Raw genomic sequence first — 26,091 nt, 5'->3', positions numbered from 1 at the left:
CTTACTGAGCCGAAGCCTACCCTCCTCAGTTCCTGCCCTTCTCAGCCTCACACCCCACCCAACAGTCTGGTCTGAGTCTCCAGGTTCACTGCTGAGGGATCTGCTGCTCTATCCCCATGGGCCACCAAGCCCCTCTTAATGCCTCCCCAAGCCTGGATTACCTGTGACCTGCTCTGTCCCACCTGCTTGGCCTCAGAACTTGGCTTAATTCCCCAAATCCAGCACCTCACCCCTGACAAGTCAATCTTGATTAACCAGAGAATTATTGACCTGAGTGAGGACACCTGGGTTATAGCCCCAGCTCTTGTTTCGAGCCCTGGTCCAGGTACGTTACCTCTCTGAGCCTCAGATTTTGAAGCAGAAAATGACTCTTGACTTTTAAGACTTGTTTTGAAGAGTAAAAGAACTAATTTGACATTCCTCCAAACAAAGTATGTCACAGATATGTTAAAGGGGTGTGGGTGGAGGACCTGAACAAACGACAGAAACAAGGTTAAGCCAGGGTGGGTTGAATCTGTTTCCTCTGTGGGACCTGGCAGAACATTCAGTGTGTTCATGTACAATAAGCAGTATGCCACATGACTCGAAGAAAATGTGAAAGGAAGAGGTTCTCAAATGGATTCAATCACAAAGATCCTAGCCCCTTTTCTTGTGGCTCATCGAATGGGCTGAGATCCCATCTGGAAGTGCTCAGAGAGCTCTGTCACTGCACCTCTCAGCTCGGGAAAGAGATCATTTGATGGCCTGATTTTTTTGGCAGTCCTGGAGGTTGGTCTCATTGGTGGTCTTTGAAGAAAGGCATAGTTTTCCCAACATATCTCCCACCCAGAGGCTTCCCATTCATGGACTGGGGACAGGAGACCTGCAAGTCCTTCCTCTGGGGGTTACCGGCTCCTCTTCTCATGGTTGCCCACCCCGTCTGCAGTGACTCTTATTCCCACTTCACTCCTTCATCTCTCACCCTGTTCTTCACAACCCTCACTAACTTTGGCTGTCACCCACCGATCTGGTCTCTACCCAACCTGGCCTCTCCCTATCTATCCCCCCATATTATAATTGGGAGCAGAAACATACCAGACCAGGCAGTCTCTACAAACCTAGAAGAAATTTGAAAAACCACATATCCCCTCCACACTCCAAATTATTGAATAATTTTCATCATCATGTAAATTATTGCAAAGGTTATAATTTCTAATGTATTATACATAGTCCCATTTTAAAATAAAATGATGACATGACTTTTTTTAATTCTAAAAGAGATTTTTTTTTTTTTTTTTTTTTTTTTAGGAGAGCAAAGCAGAGGCTTTATTTAGAGAGAAAGCGAGAGGACAGAGCTCCTGGCTCACGCCTGGAGGGGACAAGAGAGCCCCCTAAAAGAGATTTTAAAAATCTTTTTTAAATCACTAAATCAAATGCTTTTCACCATTTCTGACCTTCCTTCTCCAAGGCTGGCACTTTGGGCAAGATTTGAAGGGATGTGTTTCAAAGCCTTCAGCCCACAAGAACTTGCCCTCAATCTTCCTGCAGGAGCTTCTCAATTTTTCCCAGTAGGGAAGGAAGATGATTACAAGGCACCATGGGGTACTAGGCTGGGGCAGGCTGGGGCTCTGTGTAGACTCTCTAGGCTGCTTTGGGTCCTGCCAAGGAACTTGCTCTGTTGGCAGCCAACCAGAAATGGCAGGTGAACAGAGTGGATTTAAATAAAAACATTATTCTTTTTATGTATCCAGTGGCATTTAAATACCAGAGAGATTTGACATACAATGTATCCACTTAAAATATATAGATAAACAGGCTCTTACCGTTTTACATAATTCCTCTTTATTCTTGAATGTCTATTTTATTCCACTTCCCCCATAGAATTTTATCCTAATATAAATATTTTTATTCTTAGAAGTCTTTTACTGATCATGTTATGTTCTTTCAACAAAAATATTTGTGAAATGGAAGTTTCTAGACTTAGTTATTAGTAGACTCAGTTGGTCAAAATAACTTAAGTGTATTACATATTTTAACAGTTAATAACAAAAAGATTTCTTCTGAAAATTTTCTCCTGAGATAGATGGGACAGCTGTTCTCCCCTTCCCCCCTAAAAAGCTCATGCATCCACGGATAAAATTACTAATTGCTAGAACAAGATAGGGTTCAACATCAATTTCCACTTTTAATTTTTATAAACAGAAGCACTAAGAAATCTTGTTTACATAAATAAGTGGATGGAAATGAAAAGTGATTTGTTATAGTAGGGGCATTCAATTATTTAAGTTTCCTCTGAATTCAGTGCCAAAAATCATATAGTAGTCTATGATCAAAAATTATAATTTCATTATCTTACGTTACAGCCCTGTCCCTTACAACAGCTTCCTTAAAATTAATAACAATAATTATTATAAGTATATTATTATGTAACAGTAATAGTCACTATGGTGATGATTACTACTAGCACCTCCTCAAAGGCCTTTCCTGACCATCCTGCCTAAAGTGATCCTTTTCATGGTCTGCATTTGTCCTGATTATTTGTGCCCTTGTTGCAGGGCCTGGACTGGGAGAGGCGAGTAAGGTCAATTGTGCAGGGATGAATCCTGTCTTTATTTAAAAGTTAGATATTTTGTTCATTGGGAATACTTTTTGCAATGGTTTTGATCTTTTTTAAAAATTGCTCTAATGTATTCTTTTTATTACCGAGTTTTCTTGGCATCCCCTGAAATTTTTTGTCCAAGGTGAGTGCCTCACTTACCTCCCCCTAGTCTTGGCTCTGGATTCTTGGTTCTCTACTTTCATTACCTCAGCCTGAGCTCTGTAGGCAGGTTCCACATCCCGGGGCTCCACACTTTACTGGACCATGAAGGACCATGTGATTGACAATCTGGCACCTTCACCAACAAGACCAGGTGCCTGTCACCTGTTTTTCCCTCCCTCCTCCTGTTTCTCTCCCCAGGCCTCGCTCTCAGGTCTTCTGGGGAGTGGTGCTGGCCAGGCTATGGCAGACCCCTGGCTTGGGCTGGTCGTCTGTGTTCTCTTAGATTAAAATCCAGCCTTTGTCCCCACTGCCCTGGCCACTTCAGATGTGGGCTTGTTCCCCCTCTTGACAACAAAGCACATGATGAGCAGAGGCCCTCTATACCTCATACCTGTCCCAGAACCTGGACACATAATAGAATCTCAATAAACATCTGCCCGACTCAGCCTCCTCACACACTTTTCCACCTCAAACCCTGACCCTTGACAGCCCCGGTAGTAGTGATGATGATGATAACAGCAGAGTGATAGAGTCTAGTACAGGTGGAAGACTTGCTATGTGCCAGGTGCTTTGACATCACCCTGTGAAATAGGTACTAATATCTGCATTTTATAAGTGAAGAAATTAAGGCATGAAAAGATTGTCCAAGTTCATACAACCAGAAAGTAGTGGTACCAGGAAGAACTGGTTATATAATTAGTAGGACCCAGTGCAAAATGAAAATCAGGGCCCTTTGTTCAAAAATTTAATAATTTCAAGATGCCAACAGCAGGACATTCATTAAAGCAAGTGTGGAGCCCCTGTGTGACTACAGGAAGCTGGCCATGGTATCAGAATGTGAATTCTGACTCCAGAACACAAGACTCTGTGCTTGGAGGAAGTTAATAGAGATCACTGTGATTTTCTGAGTGCCTGCTACGTGTTGTACAAAATCTTTACCCTCGCAGCAACCCTGAGGTAACAATGCATTGTAACCCTCATTTCTGAGGGTGAGGAAACCAAGCTGTAGGGAAGTTGTTACACCCAGGGTTACCCAGCAGGGTCAGGATTTGAACATAGGACCAGCTTCGGAGCCTGTGTTCTTCCATCATACAGCCTGTTTTGATACGGATCCCAAAGGCAGAAACTAAAACAGCTGGGAGTGACTGTCAGATGATCTTTTAGGAAATTTGCCCAAAGGGCCTGTCGCTGGGGGTTGAGCTGCCAATTTGTTCAAGACCAGAAGGCATCCCAGGTCTGCAGATACTTCCAGCGAGGTTTCTGTTTCCAAGGAAATCAATGCAGGTGAGCACTTCTTCTCCCATGATGGGGAGCGGGGTGGGGGCCCAGGGGGATCCATTCCTTCATGGAGCATGCATCTTCCCAGAGCGTCTTCTCCCCTCTCAGCTCCAAGTTCTGGGCTGACTGGCTGTGAGCCCTGGAGGGGCCATCCCTGTCTCTTGGCCCTTCTCTTTCCCACTCCAGCTATCAGCACCCGCAGCCCCCAGGCCTCCTGGAGTGGGGCTGCCGCCATTCGGAGCCACATCTCACCCTGCCAGGACCCCAGCTGGGGCTGACCCGCAGGGCCTCCGAGCCCACCTACCTACCCTCTCTGGCTGTGGGTTGGGGCAGGGCTGGAGCCTGCTGGGGCACAGAGCCTGGCCTGGAGGGGTTGTCCAACAGGACCAAGGAGGTTGGTGGTGGTTCTTGGAAGTCCCTGTCGCCAGCACGTGAGTCATCAGGGGCACTGCAGGTGGGTGCAAGTGGCATCTGAGAACCAGGGTTCCTGCTCTGTTTTGAAGCAGATTTATATTTCCTTCCACCCTTCTCCCTCTGCAAGATTCCCAGCCAAAGGGAATTTTCCTCCGGCTCTGTTGCCGTGTGTGTGATTGCAGTAGAACACCATGACACCTGTGGGGTAAAACTACACAGTTTCAAATGCCAGCTCCCCCACGTAGTAGTGTGATCTTGAACAAGTCACCTAACCTCTCTGGCCCTAGGTTTCCTCATCTACAAAAGGGCACTGAAATACCTACCTCATAGTGTCATATAAGGATGTGGTGAGTTCACGTGTGTGATGCTCTTTCGCACAGTATCTGGCACCTGATAAACCCTAAATGCTAGTGGTTATTTTTTAAATTGTTGCTCTAATTCAACACTCTCCAACAGAAATATAAGTCATGGAAGTAATTTTTGGTAACAGCTTTATTGAGATGTAATTCACAAACCAAAAAATTCGCCAACTTAAAGTATGTAGTTCAGTGTAATACTGTGTATCAAGTGTCAAACAAACATTACCTCCATCTGATTTTAGCAGATTTTCACTGCCTCAAGAAGAAACCCATTAGCAGTCACTCTCCATCCACCTACTCTCCCAGCTACTGGCAACCACTTGTCTTTCTGTCTTTATGGATTTGCCTCTTTTGGACTTTTCACAGAAATGGAATCACACAATATGTGGCCTTTTGCATCTGGCTTCTTTTACTTATGCAAAATGTTCTGGGTTCATCTGTGTTGTAGCATGTATTGGTACTTTGTTCCTTTTTATGGCCAGATAACATTCCACTACCTGGTGTAAAATGCTATGCCACATTTTGTTTTAGTCCTTCATCAACTGATGGACACTTGGGTTGTTTTGCTTTTTGGCTATTATGAATCACGTTGCTATGAGCATTTATGTACGTGTTCTTGTGTAGATTTGTATTTTCATTTATACCTAGGGGTGGAATTGCTGGATTATATGGCAACCCAATATATACAAATTTTATGTCTGACATTATCAATATTTTTAGCATGTAATCAATATAAAAAGTTAATGAAATATGAAATTAGTGAAGTCTGTTTTGGTACTAAGCTTCAAAACCTCATGCATTTTACACTTACAGCACACCTCAGTTTGGGCTAGCTCACTTTCACATGCTTAATAGCCTCACGTAGTGAGTGGCTGCTGTACTGGACAGCACCGTTCTAAGCAGTTGTATTAGAGATTTATAGTTCTGATGGGACTCTGAGTACCTGGGGGCAAGATTTCGTGTGCCCACAGAGCCTTGTATGCAGCAAACACTCACTGGGTGCCCCATGAATGAGTAGATGAGTGAATGGATCCATTTTTCCCTGACAGCTGCTAACCACAATCACAGCTACTCTCAGAAGTCTACTCCTCAGTCAAATACTGTCCAGGAACTTGTGGCTCCACTTCACAGCTTGGGCCTTGAGATGCAACAGGTAGTGGGGGAGAGAGATGCTGGACCTCCGAGATGCCCAGACCTGCCGGAGGAGGGCTCTGTGGCCCCTGGGGCTATATTTGAGGTGGCAGTTGGGGGCTGGGGTGTGCTCTGACCCTGCCTTTGGCTGCAGAGGGAGCAGGACAGTCGGGACGTGGTGTGTGGCATTTGCATGGACAAGGTGTGGGACAAGCCAGAGGCTGAGCGGATCTTCGGCATCCTGCCCAACTGCACCCATGCACACTGCCTTGGCTGCCTGCGCACCTGGAGGAAGAGCCAACAGGACTTCCCACCGGATGTCATCAAGTCAGTGTCACGAGTTCTCAGTGAGGGAGGGAAACTCCCCGCAGGCTTGGGGGCTGGCCTGTAGGCTGGTGACCATTCTCCCACCTCCCACCACACCCCGCTCCATAGGGCCTGTCCCCAGTGCCGAGTGCACTCCAGCTACATCATCCCCCACAAATTCTGGGTGAGCAGGTAGGCTGAAAAGGAGGAACTCATCAAGAATTTCAAGGCTCGGACCAGGTGAGGCTGGCAGGGGCAATATGACTCGGGGTTAGGGAACAGGGGAAAACAGCCCCCCTTCCATTCCAGCTCAGCCATGCTTCTCAACCTGGAAGCCCCCAAATCTTGGAAGTTCAGAGTGATGGAGGTGGCAAGGGTGTGAGCTATTTCCACTACTTCAGAAAACCCAAGGAGTAGTGGTGAGTGACAGGCAGCAGCAGGAGAGCAAGGCCACGGTCCTGTCCTAGCCTGGCTCAGGATCCATGCAGGGTAACTCTGGTTCTCTCAGTGCAATGAGAAGCGCTGCTTGGTTTTTACTTCTGATTTTTGTAAGAGGGAAGTAAGTTGATATTACTACATGTTGTTTGCTTAGATGATCTTTGAAAACATGGGGTCTCTGGGAAGGAGACCAAAAGACAGTGCTTGGAGATGGGGGAAGTTTTTAATCTCTTGGAGAGGGTCGGCATTTATCCCACATCTGGAATTAGCTACAATCCCATGTTCTTAATTCCACCTTCCCAAAGGGCTTAGCGTGCTTGACATATGCAAAGTGTACTTGGATAAAGGGTGGGATAAAGAAGAAAGTCTTGTCTCTGCTTGTGAGACATGGAACCTTGTGGTGAAGACACCTGGATTTTGCCTGTGAACTGTAATAGCTGCATTAACAAAGTTACTGAGAAAAAATGTGGGTGTGTCTCTCAGAGGGGAAGTGTGTGAGTTGGGTGTTGGAAGAGGCTTAGGGGCTCCTGAGGAAGAGAAAAATGAGAGCACTCTAGTCAGAGATAGGTTGAAGTGGGGATCTACTGGCAGCTGGGAGTCCTTGGAAGTTATCTAGGCCAGAGGGGAGCACCCAGGCCTGCCTATGATAGGAGACAGCAGAGAGGTATTACTGTGTATGAAAGACTTTGCACATCATAAACTCCATGGAATAGGGACTCTTACTGTCCTCATGCTACAGAAGAAATTGAGGCATGGTCAGTGTGACTTGAGTGAGGAAGTGGGATTTGAACCCAGACATTCTGGCTCGGAGCACATACTACAAGGAATGGTGGGAGGATATTAACTAGATGGTGAGGTGGAGAGGAAGAGCCCCACCAGGTGGCCAACTGACCATGAAATTGAAAGGAAATCTAAGGTAACTTACGTTTCCAGCACTGGTGGCCACGGGATTGCTACTGCCATGTGAGAGCTGGGGGAGGGTGCTGATGGGCCATTTGGACAGGTTGAGGGTGGGGGTTTGTAGGGTATATAGATGGAGGGGGTCCTGATGCTAGGTTTGGTCAAATGGTAGGAGTAAGAAGAAGGGATAGTCATATAGAGGGCTTCCCAGGCTTCTCACTTGGGTGATCAGTGGGGTCCTACGTTCACACAGACCTGTGTGAAGTGAGAAAGACAGCTGTGCTGGAATCAAGCAGAGGGTGGTAATGCAGGAAAATGCTCCAACATGAGCTCTGTCCTTTTCCCTGCTCTCGTCCGTCTTTCTCTGCAGGAAGAAAGCTGGTCCTACCAAAGTGGATCCCAAGTTGCCCACAAACCCTTCCTGACCTTTCACGGAGTGAAATTTGAAATCTCAGAAGTGGGAAACTTCTTAATCAATTTCATTAACTAGCTATGATCAAATCATAAGACTGTTCCTCAGAACAGGACATTATCCTAACTTGTTTAAAGACACATTTTAGGGTTATCTGCTGCCTCCCCACCACCACCACCCTTTTAGTTGTATTATTGAAATTTAGTTGAAAGAAGGAAAGGAGATTCCCAGGGTCAATACTGGCCCAAAGAGAATCTGGGGGAATTAAAGAAGGTACTCCTTAAGACACTTTAGTGCCCTCTACTGGAAAATAGTTGCAAGAAATGTAAAATCTACACTGTGATGCTAGTGGTGCCTGTATAGATGTGGTTGGTGCCTTTCTGTTGTGTACACCTATCCAACACCTATTAGGTGTCAGCCTTGAGTGCTCTTTCCCCTTTTCTTCTCTTCTGCCCTCTCCTAGCCGAATCCGATGCCGGTACTTCACACGCGGGCATGGCCACTGCCCCTTCAAGTCTGACTGTATTTACCTACACCAGCTCCGGGATAAGGCTCTGACTTCTGATCCTCCCCGGACTGCGAGTATGCAGTTGGCCTCTGGCAGTGAGGTGGTAACAGCAAGATTATGGAGCAGGGGAGGCTGCTGGTCATGATTTATAATAAATGTAAAACCTATATATCATGTTCATGATAATAACAGTACCCACTTAGATGTGGTACCATTGTGACATCCTGCCCAACCTTGTGTGTCAGCCTTGATTCCCCTGTTCCTGGAGCAGTTCAGGTTGAACATGATGGGTTTTTACTAATGTCCTTCTCTACTCCCAGGTGCTGGGCTTGACAACCTTCCTAGGGGGCACTGAGCCAGAGGATGAAGTGTTCTTCATGGACTGTGCCCTGGCCATGGCCTGCTTGGGTTCAGAACTCCTACTGGATCCCAACAGTTCTTACCACAGCCTCCTGTAATCAGCATCAACAGTGTGGGGCAGGGGTAGAAGGGGCTGAGGGGTAGGGGTTGCTTGGTGGTAGGTCTCTTCCCTTCTGGGGCTTGGTGGGGATGAAAGTAGCAAGCCCTCCACCTCCATGAACTGCAGCAGTGGCACAGCTGGGGAACATGGGGAGGAGTGGAGGGCTCTTGGGAAAGAGGAAGGTTCTCATCTTCTTGCCAGGGACTTGGTTTTTAACTTTGCTCTTTTGTAGAATTCTGAAAGAAAAACCAATAAAATGCAACTAAGCTATCATCCTCGGTGTCTGAAGAGTGTCTGCTTATAGCCCAGACACCCCACGGTACCCTCTCCAACCAAGGATTGCTTCTGCATTCAGTCTGAAAACTTCACTGTACATGTATACAAGAATGAGAGAGGAAAGGGCAAATAACATCTTAGTATTATGAAAAAAGTGATGTCATCACAGATCTCATGAAAGGGTCTTGAGGATCCCTCGGGTTTCTTGAACCACATTTAGAACTTTTCTCCCTGCTCTCCTTCCCAATGGCTAGAATGCAGAGCTTGGTGGATAGGAGCCAGAGCCACCACAGAGTAAAGTAGTTGGTTGAGGATGGGCAGGGCATTGAAGGCTGTTTGGCATTCTTGGGCCTGTCCACTACTTGTCAGGGCCTGCCTCCCTCCCAATAGCTGGTCATCTTAAGACAAAAACATCTATGAAATTAGAGCTGCTAACCTGAGATAGAGGTGCCTGGAAGAAACTTATTTTCTACTACTTTGGCCTTTGCAAAGCAGGCACTATCTAAGAAATACTCCTTAGTCTTTTCCAACAGCTCCTTTGAAATCATTTTGGAAAAATAAAAATTTTTGCTCCAAAATTTGGCTCCAAATATTCCTCTGGCTTCTCATACTAGTGAGTGAAAGCCGAAGTCTTCTCAATGGCCTCAAGGCCTCACAAGATCTGGCCTGGTTACCTCTTTGATCTCATCTCCTATTACCAGGAACTGCACTTTGCTCCAGACACACTTCTGTCCCAGGGCCTTTGCATTTGCTTTTTTTCTCCCCCTGAAATGGTCTCCACACAGACCCTCACCTGGCTTGACCCCTTAACTGCTTCAGGTTCATCTTGCCTGACTAGCTATTTAAAATGGCCTCACTCTGTCTCCCTTACCTGCCATATTATTCTTGAAAGCACTTACCACAATCATACATTCTATTGTTATTTAGATGTCTGTCTTTCCTCACTTGAGTGTCAGCAACAATGAGGGCAAGGGATTTTACCTTATTCCCTTTATCCCCAGCCCTATGTGCTCAGTAAAGATTTACTGAATGAATGGGTGTGCGTGTGTGTGTGTGTGTGTGTGTGTAGGGGGAGTAATATAAAAGCTGGCACCCAAAATAGGGTTGATGGGGTGCTGTGAGGCTCTTCTCCCACTCGGTATTTCTATCCTCAGCAACGATCCCTCCCTTCGCTGGAAGCCTACCTTCCTCCAGCAGATTTCCTTAAACCACAACTCTGAGGGGTGGAGCTACTCCGGGCCCCTTACAAACAACCAAAGCAAGGTAGCTGCTTGGTGTTTGGGAGGAAGTTCACAGCAAGGCCTTTGGCCATATAGATGGCATTAGGTTTTACTGCGACCCCGTTCTCAGGGATATCTGTACACCAAATATTTCAGGAGACGCCTGGACCCGAATGTTGGCAGCTGATGTCCTGTGGAAGACGTGATATTATGGTGGGGTGGTGAATTGTGATCAAATACTATCGCAAAGGTCGTGATCTACAAACAACATGCACATCAACTAAAATGAAATGATGCTTGGATCCTGAAGTACAATAGGATCCCTGGCATCCATTCTGCACCGCGCCCTCCACGCCACTTCTGGGAGCTGTGGTGGGAGAACGAAGGTTAAGGTCAGCTGTAGGTGATCCGCCCCTGTGTTTTAGAGCCCACCTTATATGACCCCGCCCATGAACTGACCCCTTCTGGGCTCGCCCCGTGGAAAGCGCGCTCTCCGCCCTCGCCCCGCCCCTTCTCTGTACCCCTCCTCTGCGGCAGGAACCACTCCTGGCCCCGCCTCACGTCCGGTCTCGCGCCGCGCCGCGTCGCGCGCGCCCTTCCCTTTCGGCCTATGTGCGCGAGTTGCGCGGGTCCCAGGGGCTGCGGGCGCTTCCCGGAGCCTGGGGTGTGTGTGGCTGGCGTGGGAGTGCACCCTCCGCGGCGTCGGGTGCGGCGCTGGAGTCTCCCTCCCTTACCCCAGGCCTCCGAGCTGAGGCCCGAAACCAGAGCGGGGACCGCGCGGCACCCGGGCCGCGGGCATGGCGACCCCGAAGGCGACGCCCCCTCAGGCTGAGGGCGCGGGGCGGGCGCCCTGGGCGCAGCTGGAGGCCCCCGCCCACCTCCTCCTGCAGGCGTTGCAGGGGGGCCCCGACGGGGCGCGGCGCGGCCTGGGGGTGCTGCGGGCCCTGGGCAGCCGCGGCGGGGAGCCCTTCGACTGGGGCCGCGTCCTCGAGGCGCTGTGCCGGGAGGAGCCCGTCGTGGAGAGCCCGGACTGTCGCTTGGAGTTGTAAGTCGGCCGCCCGAGGCCCCCCGTTCCGCATTTCTTCCCCCACAGCCGTGGAGGCAGGGGCTGGCCCTACCCGACTCCCGTAGATGAGGCGCCCGAGGCCCGGAGGGGGTTCCCTGCCGCGCACCCTGTGTGGAGGCGCAGTCCAAGAGATTGGGTACCTGCTGTGCGCAGGCCGGCGCCGCATACCTAGGAGTGAGACACGCCTCCGTTTGAGTGTAAATGAATAATTATAAGGCAGTGGACCCAAATTGATCTTGATCGCATACTTTCATATCTAAAAAAATCGAGCTCCTCTAGTATAGATATATGTGGGTATGCTATGCACACTTATGTATAACGCGTACACGCGTTAAAATACGTACGTAAACATAGATTTTAAAAGTGAGGACAATAAACGTCTGATCGTGGTGCCTTTATATTATCAATTTTTCCAAGCATAATAAACATTTTAGGGCAAGGTCACTTCCCTTAAGGAAGGTGTTGATAAATTCTTGTCTTAGGAGTCTGAACTTTTCCTCTTTATGTGACTGAAGGAATTACTACCAGTGTCAGCTCTGCCATTTTCTTATTGGGTTGTGCTGCCTTTATTGGTATTCAGTTTCTTCTCAGGCATTCTTATAATACACGTGTCCATTTTTGTGAGAGTTCCTTTTGTTAAAAAAGATAATACAGTATCCATAAATGCACTTAATATTTAAATACACAGAAAGTAAAGCAAGTGAGTGAGGTGCCACCTTCAGCCTGTAGGGGGCTGGAGAGCGGGCCTCCACTCTTGGACTCCTCCCTCCCAGTTAGGCTGGAGACTGGAGTGTGGAGGACCAATAAATGTTTGATTACACATTAAATATTTAATACTTGATTTATGTTTTATATAAGTAGAAATAGGAGTTATGATATTTTCTAACCATACTCCACTTAGAATTTCTTTCTCTGGAAAGAAATGGATCAGGAAAACTTCCTGAATTTCCAAATTGGAGATTTTAGGAATGTTTGTCCAGCTGTCTGGCTTTTTCTGGACAGAGTAAGGGGAGGGGGACTTAGCCCAGTGTTTTTTGGATAGAACTGTACTCAAGTATAACTCAAGGTTTCTTTTGAAATCCTATGTATTTTATGCATTTAACACTCTTATTCTGATAAGGGGGTCCATGGGCATACAAAAACAGCGCAAAGCCTGTGGAGTAGGGTCCTCCCCACCTATGTACTCCAAATATTCTCCACCACAAACTAACCATCTTTGTACCTTTTACTCTAGTTTTCTCTCACTTGGTTTTTTTCCCCACAAAAACATAAAAGTTGGTTTTATTTTCTCACAAACACCCCTAGTGCTTCTGTGCGTGGTAACAAACAGTCCTGCAGTCATGTGTAGAGAGGAGCGGAGGCAGGGTGGGTGACAGGCTTGGTGCACCGGTGACTTGCCATGCCAGCAGGCCTCAGGGCACCCAACCTCTGGATCTGTGCCTTTACAGACGGCTTATTCTCAGAGAGTTAATTCACTCAGGTGCCTTCTGTGGACTGGGACACAGGAAAGCGACGCTGCCTTCTCTCAGGGACTCAGTTTGGTGAAAGGAACATCAGAGCTAGACAGATGTAACCCTGTGAGTTCCAGGGCACTGCCAAGAGAAGCAGACAAGGCATTACACAGCATCTTGGAGTATTATTTTTACACAAAGTTTGGGAGAGGACTTTTTTCTTTTTTATGTGAAACAAGCATGGATCTGATACCATTTCAGTATGAACTTCTGAGCTGAAGTAGATGTTGAAGTGCAGGGCCCCCCCAAAGAATACTCAGTGAACGCTTGTTGAATGACTCTCATGCTGTCCCTTCTCCTTCCACACTGGCTTATGATTCTGCCCCCCCAACAACCCACCCTATCTGTCCATTGCCATCTAGCTTCTAGATTTATCCTGTCTGTCCTATGCTCCTTTCAGCAAGACACTTTTTTTTTATTTAATTTTTTATTAAGGTATGATTGATATACACTCTTATGAAGGTTTCACATGAAAAAACAATGTGGTTACTACATTTACCCATATTATCAAGTCCCCACCCATACCCCAATGCAGTCACTGTCCATCAGTGCAGCAAGTTCAGCAAGACACTCTTAACTCCTTGTCTTCTCTCTGCTACCTAGGAAACCGCTGCTGCTGCGACTGCCCCAGTTATGCCAGAGGAACCTGATGTCTCTGCTGATGGCTGTTTGGCCATCGCTGCCTGAAAGCAGGCTCCTCCCTGTGCTGCAGGTTGCACAGCAGGACCTAAGCCCTGACCCTGATGTCTGGCTCCGGGCCCTTGGGGAATTGCTGCGAAGGGATATGGGCATTGGGGTCTCCACTGAGGGAGCATCCCCACTGTCTAAAAGGTGCCAGAGACAGCTGCAAGGCTTGTGTAGGCGGCTGGGCCAAGGGGGCAGGAGGTCGACATTGCCTCAAGCTCCAGACTCGGAAGAGGAAGAGGAGGAGGAGCACAAGGACTCCCAGTGGCCTGGAAAACGCAGAAAGGAGCCCGAGGAAGAGCCTATCAGTCCTGAGAGGGAAAGAGCCCCCAAAAGGTTCCGGGGTTTGGAAAGGAAAGAAGAAGAAGAAGGTGGTCAGGAGGAGAGACCTGAACATGAATCTTTGGAATCCCTGGCAGATGGAGGAGGTGCATCTCCCATTGAGAACCAACCTGTCATGGAGGCTGAGCCCAGTGAGGCTGGTCAGAGTCTGGAGGATGCCAAGGGCCTTGCTGAGAGTTTGGAGTTACCCAAAGCTATCCAGGTAATAGGGTGAGGAGTCTGGCTTTAGAGCGATCCTTCAGGAATGCGGGATTTTTTCAGTGCAAAAGCTGGTTGAGAAACTATTTCCCAATTGGGACAACTTTAGTTCGTGGAGCAAAGGGAGGGAGGGTGGGGCCAAGGGAACGTAGTCTGTGTTCCACAGACTCTGAGGTGAGGGTGGGGAAGGGAGTTACTAGAGGTGGGAAACAATTGGCCTAATGAACTATAACATGAGGTTAAAGGGTGCCATGCAAGAGGAGAGACTCCAGAGGCACCCCTGCCAGCCTGTCCTGTGGGGGTGGGCACAGTTGTGCTAGCATCCGACATGGCCACTCAGCCCAAGGCTTGGGTCTGCCCCCAGTAGGGTGGGGATGCAGAAAAGACAGTACTAAAAGCTGGGTTTACATGGGCCTTGTCTAGTTTGAGTTCTTAAAAACTTTTCAAAGTTTGGGTGTCACGTTCTTGGCTCTCTTGAATAATCTTTGCCCACTAGCTTCCTCTGACCTGGGGTCTTCTCAGGAAAGTAAGCCAGGATGGGGCTTGGGACAGCCCTGCGTGGGTAAGGACTTGTCAGTGACTGGGCTTTCCTCCACAGGACCAGGTTCCCAGGCTGCAGCAGCTGCTCAAGACCCTTGAGGAGGTGACTGGCCCTATTCTGTTCACCTAGCCACTTTTCCACCGTCTGCCTGGAAGGGAAGCCCCAGTGCAGTGAGGCATAGGCTATTTGGGTCAGTGGGGGTGGGTTGTGGAGTGAAGATCTGAGGTCACTGCAGGGGCTTTCCTTGGCCCAAGTACAGTTAATGTCATCTAACCCCGGGCAAGTTCTCTTTGGTAGCATCCGGGGTCCACAGCCACCTACTCTGCCAGTTGAAGGGATGGCCTCAGGGTATTGTCACTGAGGCTCTGCCAGCCCTAAAATGGGATTTGCCTTCCCAGGGATTGGAGGGGTTGGATGGTGCCCTCCCAGTTGAGCTGCAGCTTCTCCATGATTGCTCTCCCAGCCAGGTGAGTCCAGAAAGACTGGCCCTAAAGACACACCCCCTCTCTCCAGCCTTTTTCCATTGAAGTTTGTGTTTACCTGCCTCGTGTGGGAATTTGGGGAGGGGATTTTGTTGGCTTCTTGGGTCTCCCCAAGGGCAGGGGTCACACTGAGTGCTTTATTTTAGCCCTTGGTTCCTCCCTGTATGGCAGCTCTGCCAGCCTTACCTTACCCTAGAGTGTCCTTGCCCTACTGCTCTGTTGCCCTCTTCGCTTGAGACATCCTAGGAGACAGAGTGTCCCTGTGTCCTTTCTCCTACTCGGCAGATGGACCTGCTCTGCTCCCGGCTGCAGCTCTCCCAGCTCTCGGACACAGCTCTGCTATGCTTCTGCACCTGGTTGCTGTCCCTTTCACCAGGTCTTAGCCTTGGTAATGCTGCTGTGCTGACCAGGAGCCTCTTTCTTGGACGCGTAGGTGCACTGGGATGCGCTTGAAATGCCAGCAACATTGGGGGAGAGACTCTGAGCCCTCAGAAGGGTGGTGCTTGGGAAAAGGGGTCGCAGCCACCTGGCCTTTCTGCACAGCCTGGGACACAGGAAGAGCTTGGGCCCCCAGACCATCTATCCACATGGCATCTAACTCCTCCCTCTTGGGCTCCAGACCCAAAGAGATTTGAGAGCTGGGGAAGGGAGCTATATCTTTTCCAATGGGTAGGCCCATGTGAGTCCTATAAAATAACTTTTTTTTCTTTGTAACATGTATCACCATCTGAAATATGTGTCTAATAAATAATTATTGAAAGAAGAAATGATTTAATATTTTCCTCCCTATTGGCTGTAGATTCTCTCCTTGACTTCTTCACCCTCCCGCCTGCTCACAACTGCTCTGACCTCCTTCTGTGCCAAGTATACCTACCCAGTCTGCAGAGCCCTCCTTGGCCCTGTGCTGCAGGCCCCAGGAACAGGTGAAACCAGCCCCAGGCCTTTTAGCTCTGCCCTCAGTTCCCAGCATCCTTCACCCCAGAGTGGCCCTAGCAGTTGAGTATTCAATGAGTAAGGGTACATGTTGCTTCTCTGACTATGCTCCCCGATAAAGAGCCAGGCGTTCTGTTCCCCACTAGTCCCATCCTCTCCAACCATTTTTCCTCAGACTTCTCCCTTCTCTCCCCTGCCCAGGTCCAGCTCAAACAGAGTTACTGTGTTTCCTCATGAAGGACAAGGCCCTGGAGCCAGACATGCAGCTTCTAATGCTGGGGTGAGTATATAGACCTTGTGCTTCCCCCATTCCCACCTCCTTCCTCTGGCCATGCCTGCTTCTGGAGTTGGAGCCAGCTGGGCACCACATGCTGTGTCTAAAAGGTAGGCAATGGCTCAGCCCACCTCACTGTTGACTGAACCTGGCTGTGGCTTCCCACCTGTGGGCCTGTGCAAGTTGCCATCCTGTGCATCTTCCCAAACCCGGGGTTTTAGTCTTCTGTGCAGGGGTGTGCAGAGAAGAGGTTGGTGGTCCCTACACTTGAGTAGTTCACCATGTAGTTGGAACATGGCACAGTGGTTAAGAGCATTGGCTGTGGAGTCAGACACACACCGTTTCAAATCTCAACCATATCTTTTATTTAAATGTGTAAATTCAAACAGGTTATTCCATCTCTCTGAGCCTCCATATCCTCATATGAAAAATGGGGATAATATTTACTCTAGAATTTTTCTAGATATTAAATGTGATAATGCATATAAAGACCTCAGCACAATATTTAGCACCAAGTAAGTGCTCGAAAATTGTTATTAAATCGGTGCCTAATTCAGGTATTAAAATTGGGAGTCAAGATAGAGACATGTACCTTGCTACAGAAACAGAGTAGGTAAGACCCCATTGGACACAAACATGAAATATAAAATTCTAAGTATGAAAAGAGGATAGTCCCCCCAAAAGAATCAGCCACTTCTTACTGAGCATTCTCTGTGCTTTGTGTTCATTATCTCAGTTAGTCTTCAAGCAATCCTGTGAGGCAGGTGCTGCTGTTGCCTTAGAGATGGAAAAACTATAGCGCTCAGAGTGGTTAAGGGACTTGGCCAAAGGTCACACAGCCAGCAAGTAATAAAGCCTGGTATCAAACCCAAGTCTGTGCGTCCAAGTCTGAGGTCCACACTGCTTCCCTGTGATGCACTGCCTTCCCAAACAAGCTAAGGACTGCACAGCAGAACAAGAAATGCAGCTGGTGTGGACCTCTCCATGGGTTGGGCTCTGCAGGGAAGGCTTGCCTTCTCTAGGAAGCCTTGTGTATCATCTCATTCCATCACTGTCCTCTTCCCTGGATCACCCTCACCTTTGGTACTCAGGATGCACTCTTGACTTGTGTTTTTCAGGGACCTTTGTACATCTCACTGCCAAATCCTTCACTGTCAGCTCCCAGGAGTCCGGGTTTTGGCAGCACTGTGTATGGGCTCTTGCAGCAATGGCTGCTGGGTGGCTGCCAGCATCAGAGGGGCTCCAACTACTTCCTCTGTTGGCTGCCCCCAGGGCCTTGCCCTGCCTTGGGCTAGGACCAGTAGGTACCCAGGCTTTGGGGGGAAGCCTGGCTTTTCTCACCCAGGCTTGTGCTTTGCAGACAGGTCTTGGAGCTGCCCTGGAAGGAGGAGACTTTCTTGGTGTTGCAGTCACTCCTGGAGCAGCAGGTAAACAGGCTTCCTTGGGGAGCATGGACAAAGAAGTGCTGCAGTGCTGTGGACAGGCGGGGGTGGGGGGACTCCTGGTTTCTGATCCCTCTGGTGATGGAGGAGCAAGCAGGACAGCTGCCCTGCAGCAGGGTATCCTGTGACATGGGGAGAGTGCTGCTGCTTGAAGGCTGGTAAAACCCAGCTCTGCCTCTTACCAGATGAAGTGTGTGTGTGTAAATTTAATTTAATTTTGACTAGATATTGGATTCATATGTTTACAATTTTAAAAACACAAAAAGATATAGGAAAAACATTCCCCCAGCCATCTAGATTCCCTTCCCCAGAGCTAATCAGTGTTAAGTAGTTTTGGGGGAAACCCTTCTAGAGATGCTTTATATATAAGGACATATGTTTAAATTTACTTTTCCCCTGCGTTTTACACAGACCATAACACTAAGCTCGTTGCTCTGTACTTTGCTTTTTTTACTTAATGGTGTTATTTTGGCAATTTTTCTATAATCAGTATCTAAAATTCTGCCTTATTTGTTTATAATAAGTAGTTAACCTAACCTCTTTATGCCTCAGTTTCCTCATCGACAGAAGGGAGTGATGATAGCATCTGCCATATAAGACTGGGGTGAGATTTAAATGGGACAGTTTGTATGAAGTGCCCAAAGCAGTGCCTGGTGTATAAGTGCTTGTTAAATTATTGTTTTGAAGAGCTGTTGTTGTCTCGGCAGTACCCCTTGGACCTCTCCTTTATATCTTCAACCACTAAGCCAGCTAGAATCCTTGACCTCAACTTGATCCTAATCTGAATCTTTGCAACGGTAGCCACCACTGTCTGAGACGATGTGCCAGGCTTTATGTGCATATCTCACTTAATCCTTTTCACGATCTTCAGAGGTAGATGGTATCAGCTCCATTTTACAGATGTGGAAACTGAGGCTTAGTTTGGTTAAACGACCTGCCCAGGGTTACCTAGGTAGGAAATAGTAGAGTTGGGAATTGAATCCAGGGCCCTTTCTTGTGCAACTGTCCCATCTCCCTGTGTATGCAGGTGGAGGTGACCACTGAGAAGTTCAATGTGTTGATGGAGAAACTTTGTAAAGAGGGGCAAATGGCCACCACATCCACAGCCTATGCCAAGCTCGTGCTGACAGTGATGACCAAGTATCAGGCCAGCGTGAGTGTTGATAGGGCCACAGGCAGATCCTGTGGCTCTGAGCCTGCCATGAGGGTGTAGAGATGTTTGCCAGGTAGAAAACCCTGAGTCAGCCAGGGAGACCACGAGTTCAAGCCCAGAACTAACTAGGGAATGGCGCTGCTTAGGAGTTCATTTGTCTAGCCAATACCACAGTGGGCCAGATGCTGTATGGGGCATTGGGGAATCAAAAGTGAGCATGACAGAGTCCCTGTCCTTGACTTGACCATCTCCCCTAGAAGGGCTAGGGAGAGAGATGGTAAACAGATCAGATCATTATAATATCTGGTAGGAGCCAGGTAAGAGGAATACACAGGGCTTTTGTGGCAAAGGAAGAGGGGGCAACTAAACCTTGTTTGTGGTTGGGAATGGGATAGGCTTCCTGACTCTTAAAGGTTGAGTGTAGTCAAGGGCTGGGATGGAGGAAAGGGCATTACAGGCAAAGGAAACAGTGTAGGAAGTGAACATCCAAGGGGATCTGCAGGTAGTTCATCGTAGTTGGGCCCGCCAAAAAACATGAGAGTGAACGGTGGCAGCTGGAGTGACTTGATCAGATTTGCATTTTAAAAGAAACCTCTGGCCTCTTTAAAGAATGGGGATTGGAGACCTGTCCAGAGATTGTAGCAACACATCAGGGAAGAAAAGTATGGCCCAGAAGGAATGTGGCAGTTAGTGGAGGGTCTCTGAACCAAAGTTTCCTCATCTGTACAACTGGAGGGTTGTGAGGATTATATGAAGTAATGCATATAAATTGCTGCCACATGGTAAGCACCCCAATAATTGGCAGCTATTATTAATGTAGCTTAGGAAGTTGTGCAGTTAGTATTTGACACCAGGTCTGCTTGAATCCAAAGACCTTGCTTCACCTTGGTGAAATAATGAGGTTAGTTGCTCAAGGAGTCATCTCCATCATCCTTGTATCCTGGATTTCTTTCTCTTTTTTAAACAGAGCCCAGGGGCAGAGGGGAGAGGGGAGGGATCAGCTGCTGGAGTCCTGACATGATTCCTCCTTCTCACTAGATTACTGAGACCCAGAGGCTGGGCTTGGCTGCAGCCCTAGAGCTCAACACCACTTTTCTGAGGAAGTCCCTGCAGGCCACCCTGAGACGTCTGGCCGCCTGACCATCCACCAGTGGACCACCCTCCTGGAGCTTCCTCATCAGCTTCCTGAAGGACATTTCTACTCTCAGCACTTTCCCTACATTAGGGGTAAAGACAGAGTCTGGTCATTCCAGGGATCAGCTACCACCTTGCTATAGGCTGCAGAGAGGCCATCTTGGCTGCCCAGCCATCAGGGAGGGTCCCTGGCTAAGGGGGCTAGATGAACTTGATTTCCCAGGGCTGCTGATCCTGGGCTCACTGCTGTCACTTCTCCCTCAGGCTTTGGGGCCGGAAGCTTTCTGATAGGCCTCAGTAGAGTCAAAGCAGACCCTGAGTAGATGATCTTCCAGGAGCCCAGGGGTCCTTGTGAGTTCAGCACAAATGTCTTGTGCTCAAGTATATGTTACTATCCTCCATGTTCTTGTTACTAACTTGAATAATACTTTATCAATGGTATTTAATAAAAAGTTCAGTAATGTCTTACTAGGAGTGCCTGTCTTCCTGTTAACTCTGGGTGTTTGTTGAAAACCCATACACACCACTGCCACTCCCCACCCTGCCCTGCTCAGTGACAAGAATCATCTTTTTCCTGGTGAAATGTCTAGTGAGGGGAAGGTGGTAGAGTGCTGAAGGTCATTCATTCACGTTCTGTGGGCTGGATAACGTGTGCTACCACCCACTCCAGCCCTATCAGAGTTCTCTGTTGAGTAGGTGAGGTGTGTACCCACCATGGTAGGGAGGCTTGCAGGTGGGAGTGACTCAGTCGAGTTGGAGAAGGCTTTTGGGCAGATGACCTTTGAGGAGGGATCTGAAGGGCTCCTGGGTTTACTATGGGCAGAGGAAAGGGCAGGAAGGGTTTGTCTGCTTTACATTTGTATATTCCTGCAGCACCTAGCTAGGTTCCTGGTTCTTACACAGTTAGCAGGTAGACGTTATTGAATCAGCTATCAGGTGAAAGCCCATTATAGTACCTTCCCAGCTCTTCTTGCCCACTGCAGGCTTTGAGGAGGCCAGATTCCGCCCCCAGAACTTAGTATTTTTTTCTTTTCTGAGAAGGCAAGAAAACAGTTTTATTTAGCAAGACAGAAATACACTCTCGAAGAGAGAGCTGGAGGCTTGAGAGGTCAGGACCAGTTAGGAACAGAACTTTCTTGACACGTCCTTTCTCACAACTTCCTCAGAAGCTTTGAGCACCCAGTAAAGCAAGATGGTGAGGGAGAGAGGTAAGAAGGAAAGCCTGTTTTTGAGAACTGAAGCAGGTGCGGACGGTAGGAGGAAGTGGTTAGAGGAGGTCTGAGGGACAAATATGCGGGTATTGCACGCTCTTTGCGGCCATCACGGTGCGGAGCCCAGTACGTGTGGCTACTGAAGGGCGAGCGGAGGACCCAGCCTCTTGCCCACCTGCGCAGCGCACAGCAACACCCTCCAGCGGCCGCAGACGGCGGCGCTCTCACGCTTGAGCGACCCCGACTGCTTTCGGGAGCGGAGCCACAGGAACAAGGGATTTCTCGCGAGAATACGGGCACTATTTGCGCGCATGCGCGAGCCGAGTTGGTCTCTTTAGGTTATTGAGGCGCGGGCCACCATGAGGTAAGTGGTGCGTAGGGTGCTATCCGCATTCATCTGCCACTCCTGCGCCCCGGTGGGGAGGGATACTTAGCGGGCGGAATCGGGGGTGGTCCTTGCCTCCGCTCCACTGAGGGGTGTTTCTTGCTAGGCATGTATCTGCGGGCTCGGCGTTCGAGTTAGTACGCCAAGCCTGGCTGCCAGTATGTTTCCCCATTTTCGGGGCTTGCATCTGGTTTTCTGACCCAAATTGCTCGCCTTGGTATCCGGAATTCCCGTTTCGAAGCTTCAGGCTTCTGAACAGGCCGTGGGCGTTGATCCGCGGCCCCCAGGGCTGAGCACTCGTCTTGCTTTTCTCTCGCAGCAGCAAAGTCTCCCGCGACACCCTTTACGAGGCGGTGCGGGAAGTCCTGCACGGCAACCAGCGCAAGCGCCGGAAGTAAGCGCGGGCCCCGCGGGGACTGCCGGCCTGGGCGGTTCGGGAGGCCGCGGGCGGCTTGTAAACTTCATTGACTTTTTCTAAGGTTTTTGGAGACGGTGGAGTTGCAGATCAGCTTGAAGAACTATGATCCTCAGAAGGACAAACGCTTCTCGGGCACCGTCAGGTTGGCACGGTTCTGACCCCACCCCGCCTTCAGTGCCCCGCGTTCCCGGCTCCTCCCTTCAGGCTCCTTTGAGCCGGAGGCGGGCAGGCACGTGCGGTACTGAGGAGCCCGGGTAGTTGAGACCTCCCTGCTTCGGGCCGGCGAGGCTGGACGGACCTCCACCCTGGGTCTTAAAACAAGAGGGGAGGCGTGGGGAGGCCTTTGGCCAAGCCCCGCCGGCTAGTTTGAGAAGCCAGACTAGCTGATGGTGAATGTGGACACTCTGGGTAAGGCTCGGTGGCTGCAGTGGTCCCAGACCCCTTCACCTGCCCTTGGGACTCAGGGCTGGGCATGACCTGTTCTTTCCCCAAAAATGCAGGCTTAAGTCCACTCCCCGCCCCAAGTTCTCCGTGTGTGTGCTCGGGGACCAGCAGCACTGTGACGAGGCCAAGGCTGTGGATATCCCCCACATGGACATCGAGGCACTAAAAAAACTAAACAAGAATAAGAAACTGGTGAAGAAGCTGGGTATGTGTGGGTTTGTGTTTGGGGTGCGTTCGGGGCAGGCAGTTCTCTTAGGAGTGTTAGAAAGTGGCATTCTTGCCATTTGAACTTTACAATAATGAAGGCAGGTAGAGTCATGACTGAAAGTATTTGTGGTTGGTTAACCTGAGTAGTTTTTTTTTTTTTTTTTAATGTATCATTGATAATCTTAGGATGGTTTCACATACACAAAACAGTCATTCAAGATGCATCCATATTATCTTGAGTAGTATTTTTTAACCTTTGGAAGGTTCTTCATATTTGCTTTGATGGTTGAATTTTATAAGGGAAGGAGGCTAGGTAGGTGTTGGTTCTTTCTAAACAGGGAAGACCCATTAAGAGTTGACTAATCAAGTGTAAGTATATTCTGAATTTGGATTTGCACTTAAAGCTCAAGTTTAATTTAAAAAAATCTGGTCCTATGTGGTCTCAACATTTTACAGATAGGAAATGTGCCCCAGTTCTGTGGTAAGCAGGATTTGAACCTAAGTGGTCTTGACCAGAGTGCATTTTCCATTGCAAAAAGGATTGTGAGTCCACCTGGGCTTCTGATACCAGGTTTTATGTGAATGTTTTTGGATCAGTAGAAGTAAGTAGGATGGAGATGATCAGCTGAATGAGGAGGGGATGGAAAAGATTTGGTACCTGGAAGTGGGTGGGGGTAGAATGTGCTGGGTAGAGGCTACTTCTGTGGTTGGTTCACAGAGCCCTGTTTGGAGGTTGCCTTCAGGGCCAGGTCCTAAGAATCCAGTGGCTTCCTCTTTTACCAGCCAAGAAGTATGATGCCTTTTTGGCTTCAGAGTCTCTGATCAAGCAGATCCCACGAATCCTGGGCCCAGGCCTGAATAAGGCTGGCAAGTTCCCTTCCTTGCTCACCCACAATGAGAACATGGTGGCCAAAGTCGATGAAGTGAAGTCCACCATCAAGTTCCAGATGAAGAAGGTAGGAGGGAGGTCAAGCCCTGGTGATGTGGCAGGGCCCTGAAATTGACCCACATTGTGGGAGGCTGGGATTGCATTATAATGGATACTTAAAGTACATGATAGTCACTGAGCAGGATTGAAGCTCTTCAAATAGCCCTGGTCTTCCCGGCTGGGGAGCAGGGCATTTCTCCATGTGTGGAGGGCCTGGCCACCTGGCTTGTAGATGTGCCCACGCTCCCTGTGTTCTCTTCTGTCCATCTAGCCACCAAACCTGATTTGATTGTCCTTTTCCCACAGGTGCTCTGTCTGGCAGTGGCTGTTGGTCATGTGAAGATGACAGATGATGAGCTTGTATACAATATCCACTTAGCCGTCAATTTCCTAGTGTCATTGCTCAAGAAGAATTGGCAGAATGTCCGGGCTTTATATATCAAGAGCACCATGGGCAAGGCCCAGCGCCTGTACTGAGGCACAGCCTAATAAACCCTAATGCCACCATTATCTCTGCCTGCCTGTGACCTGGAAGGGAGGTACTTTATGGGCTGACATGGCACGCGCAGCACAGTGCTGATGAGTGTGGTTTGTGGCTCCCAGGGATGCTTAGTCATTTCACTTGTATGCATACTACAAACCAGGAAGACCAGTCTTTCAATTTTCAAAACCATGCAGTCTTCAGGACTCTGGGTAACATGGAAATAGGGCTGCTAACTAGGACCAGTGCTTTCCTAGTTACCTGGAGGACTGTTCTGTCACTAGTGGAAGGCAGTAGGACCTTCACATTGAGGACATCACTCACACCTCTTGGCAGCATGCCTCAGCTCTGACCCAGAATGGCTTCCTTTTATGTTCGGTTCTTACTGTGGACTTTTTGGGGGTGGGGAGGGTCCTTTAAATCTCTAAGTTATGCATTTGGCCTCTTGGTTTGTTAGATAGTCTGGGTTCCAATGGGCCTGGGATTGGCTTTCTAGGTACATTGATGGGAAAAGACCACAAACCTTGAGGAATTGGTTTAGCATTTGATCTCCTGGTACCAAATTGAATACCCTGTGTTCAATTAGTAATTTAGGGAAGCTTTAAATACAAGTAGAAGGCCTATATATACTGTAATTTATGGTAGGTACGTTTTAGTGGAGCTTAGTAAGTTGTGGAATCAGGCTGTGGGAACTTCTTGGTGCTGCCCTCCCCTCGCCTGTGGAACTTAACCTCTTGCAGTTCTTGCTTCCAGTGCCCAGTACTGGAAAGGTAGTTTTTGGTGTGGGAAATAATGATTTAGCCTTGGACATTAACCTCTGTTCAGCTTTGGTATGTAAAGGAACCAGTTCATCCCTCCATTTAGTAGAGCTGAAAGGTCAATTCAAAGCATAAATAAAAATGTGGCACCTTTTCAAAATGAGCTTTATCTGGTCTTGAACTCTGAAGAGTATAGGGTTTTTGCCAAAGACCTTGAGCAATTTTTTGCCACTTTAAAATTATTGTAATAACTTTATTTGCAGGTAAAATAGCTACAATCTATAATCTTGTGATGTGCAGTGAATTTTCATTCTCAAGGTTATATAGGCTCAGCTTATAGCTCCTGGTCTGTAACTCTGGACTATTACCATAATGTTACTAAGGGGAGTAATCTAGGCTTGTCAATGTTCCTGATGGTTAAGGAGGGAAAAAAGATTGCTATAAAACAAGGATCCAGTTTTTTGGAAAAGAGATAGCTTATGCATAGTAATGATTAGAAACTCAGATTCCAAAATGTTGATAATGTTTAACCCTGGGACTTAAATCTTGGAATTTTCTGAAGTTCTGTAATTTTTATAATCACACAAAAAAGCAATACTTAAAATTTGATGATGGAATTAATACAAAAAATAACAAGTATGTTTTATGCCGTGTCTCTCAAAGGCACTGAATTTTGAGTGTGCCCAGCCTCTTACATGACAGTACAGCAAGAGAGAATTAGAAGGCACGAGAGCCAAAAGAAAGGCATAAAGTCTCATGTTTAGGTGGCCACCAGCTGTGCTTCCGGGAGCCCATCCCCAGGGCCTTGAGCTCCTTGAGTGCACAGGTACAGTCTGAGGCACCCAGACACTTATGCACTGGCAGCAGTGCCAATGCTTTTCAAGGTTTCTCAGGACTTCAGACGTCTCCTCAACAATTTGGGGTGCAAGGAGACTGGCCATGTGATTATGGTCTGAGGGCCCCCCTACTGCCTGAGTGTGAAACCCAGCTCTGCCACTTGGGAGTCGTGTGAGCTTGTTGAGGCTATTCACTTCTCTAGAACTTGAAGTGCAGATGG

At 48.3% G+C, this 26,091-nt stretch overlaps 3 protein-coding genes across 22 annotated transcripts in view; all 3 read left to right on the top strand.

The window, feature by feature from the left end:
• PPARD (peroxisome proliferator activated receptor delta) overlaps positions 1–9,219 on the top strand; it is a 117,531-nt gene extending 108,312 nt beyond the window's left edge. Inside the window, exons 6-10 of one of the 12 annotated variants that reach the window (XR_012126040.1) lie at positions 3,905–4,024; positions 5,841–5,944; positions 6,077–6,249; positions 8,442–8,586; positions 8,807–9,219. Coding sequence is in view for 5 of the 12 variants with exons in the window: in XM_073224151.1 (XP_073080252.1) it covers positions 3,905–4,024; positions 5,841–5,944; positions 6,077–6,416 (564 nt within the window). In the remaining 7 variants the exon portion in view is untranslated. Of the gene's footprint in view, positions 1–3,904; positions 4,025–4,204 lie in introns of all 12 variants that reach the window. The other 11 variants (XR_012126041.1, XR_012126042.1, XR_012126039.1 and 8 more) reach the window with 11 other exon arrangements.
• A 1,817-nt stretch (positions 9,220–11,036) lies between these two features.
• Positions 11,037–20,670, top strand: FANCE (FA complementation group E). Of its 9 annotated transcripts, none has more exons than XR_005060484.2 (10): positions 11,038–11,487; positions 13,623–14,247; positions 14,842–14,886; positions 15,183–15,251; positions 15,552–15,695; positions 16,066–16,261; positions 16,401–16,479; positions 17,838–17,900; positions 18,943–19,068; positions 20,107–20,670. XR_005060484.2 is itself a non-coding variant. In XM_037015119.2 (10 exons), exons 1-10 carry the CDS (start codon positions 11,240–11,242, stop codon positions 20,206–20,208), a joined length of 1,701 nt encoding a protein of 566 aa, XP_036871014.1. In that variant the 5' UTR covers positions 11,044–11,239; the 3' UTR covers positions 20,209–20,670. The 9 variants fall into 9 exon arrangements, 8 of the variants coding, with proteins under 8 accessions (XP_036871018.1, XP_036871016.1, XP_036871021.1 ...); XM_037015119.2 differs by having other exon boundaries at positions 11,044–11,487; positions 17,834–17,900; XM_037015120.2 differs by having other exon boundaries at positions 11,046–11,487; positions 16,066–16,189; positions 17,834–17,900.
• A 1,028-nt stretch (positions 20,671–21,698) lies between these two features.
• Positions 21,699–24,305, top strand: RPL10A (ribosomal protein L10a). Its single transcript, XM_017668761.3, has 6 exons — positions 21,699–21,777; positions 22,118–22,192; positions 22,278–22,358; positions 22,717–22,865; positions 23,651–23,823; positions 24,102–24,305. The coding sequence occupies exons 1-6, from the start codon at positions 21,773–21,775 to the stop codon at positions 24,270–24,272; spliced, it is 654 nt and encodes a 217-aa protein (XP_017524250.1). The 5' UTR covers positions 21,699–21,772; the 3' UTR covers positions 24,273–24,305.
• The last annotated feature ends 1,786 nt before the right edge of the window (positions 24,306–26,091 follow it).

This window comes from Manis javanica, chromosome 16 (genome assembly GCF_040802235.1).
Source record: "Manis javanica isolate MJ-LG chromosome 16, MJ_LKY, whole genome shotgun sequence".
NCBI lineage: Eukaryota > Metazoa > Chordata > Mammalia > Pholidota > Manidae > Manis > Manis javanica.
The sequence above is the reverse complement of the archived record's forward strand: the minus strand, read 5'-3'. Positions and strand labels throughout refer to the sequence as shown.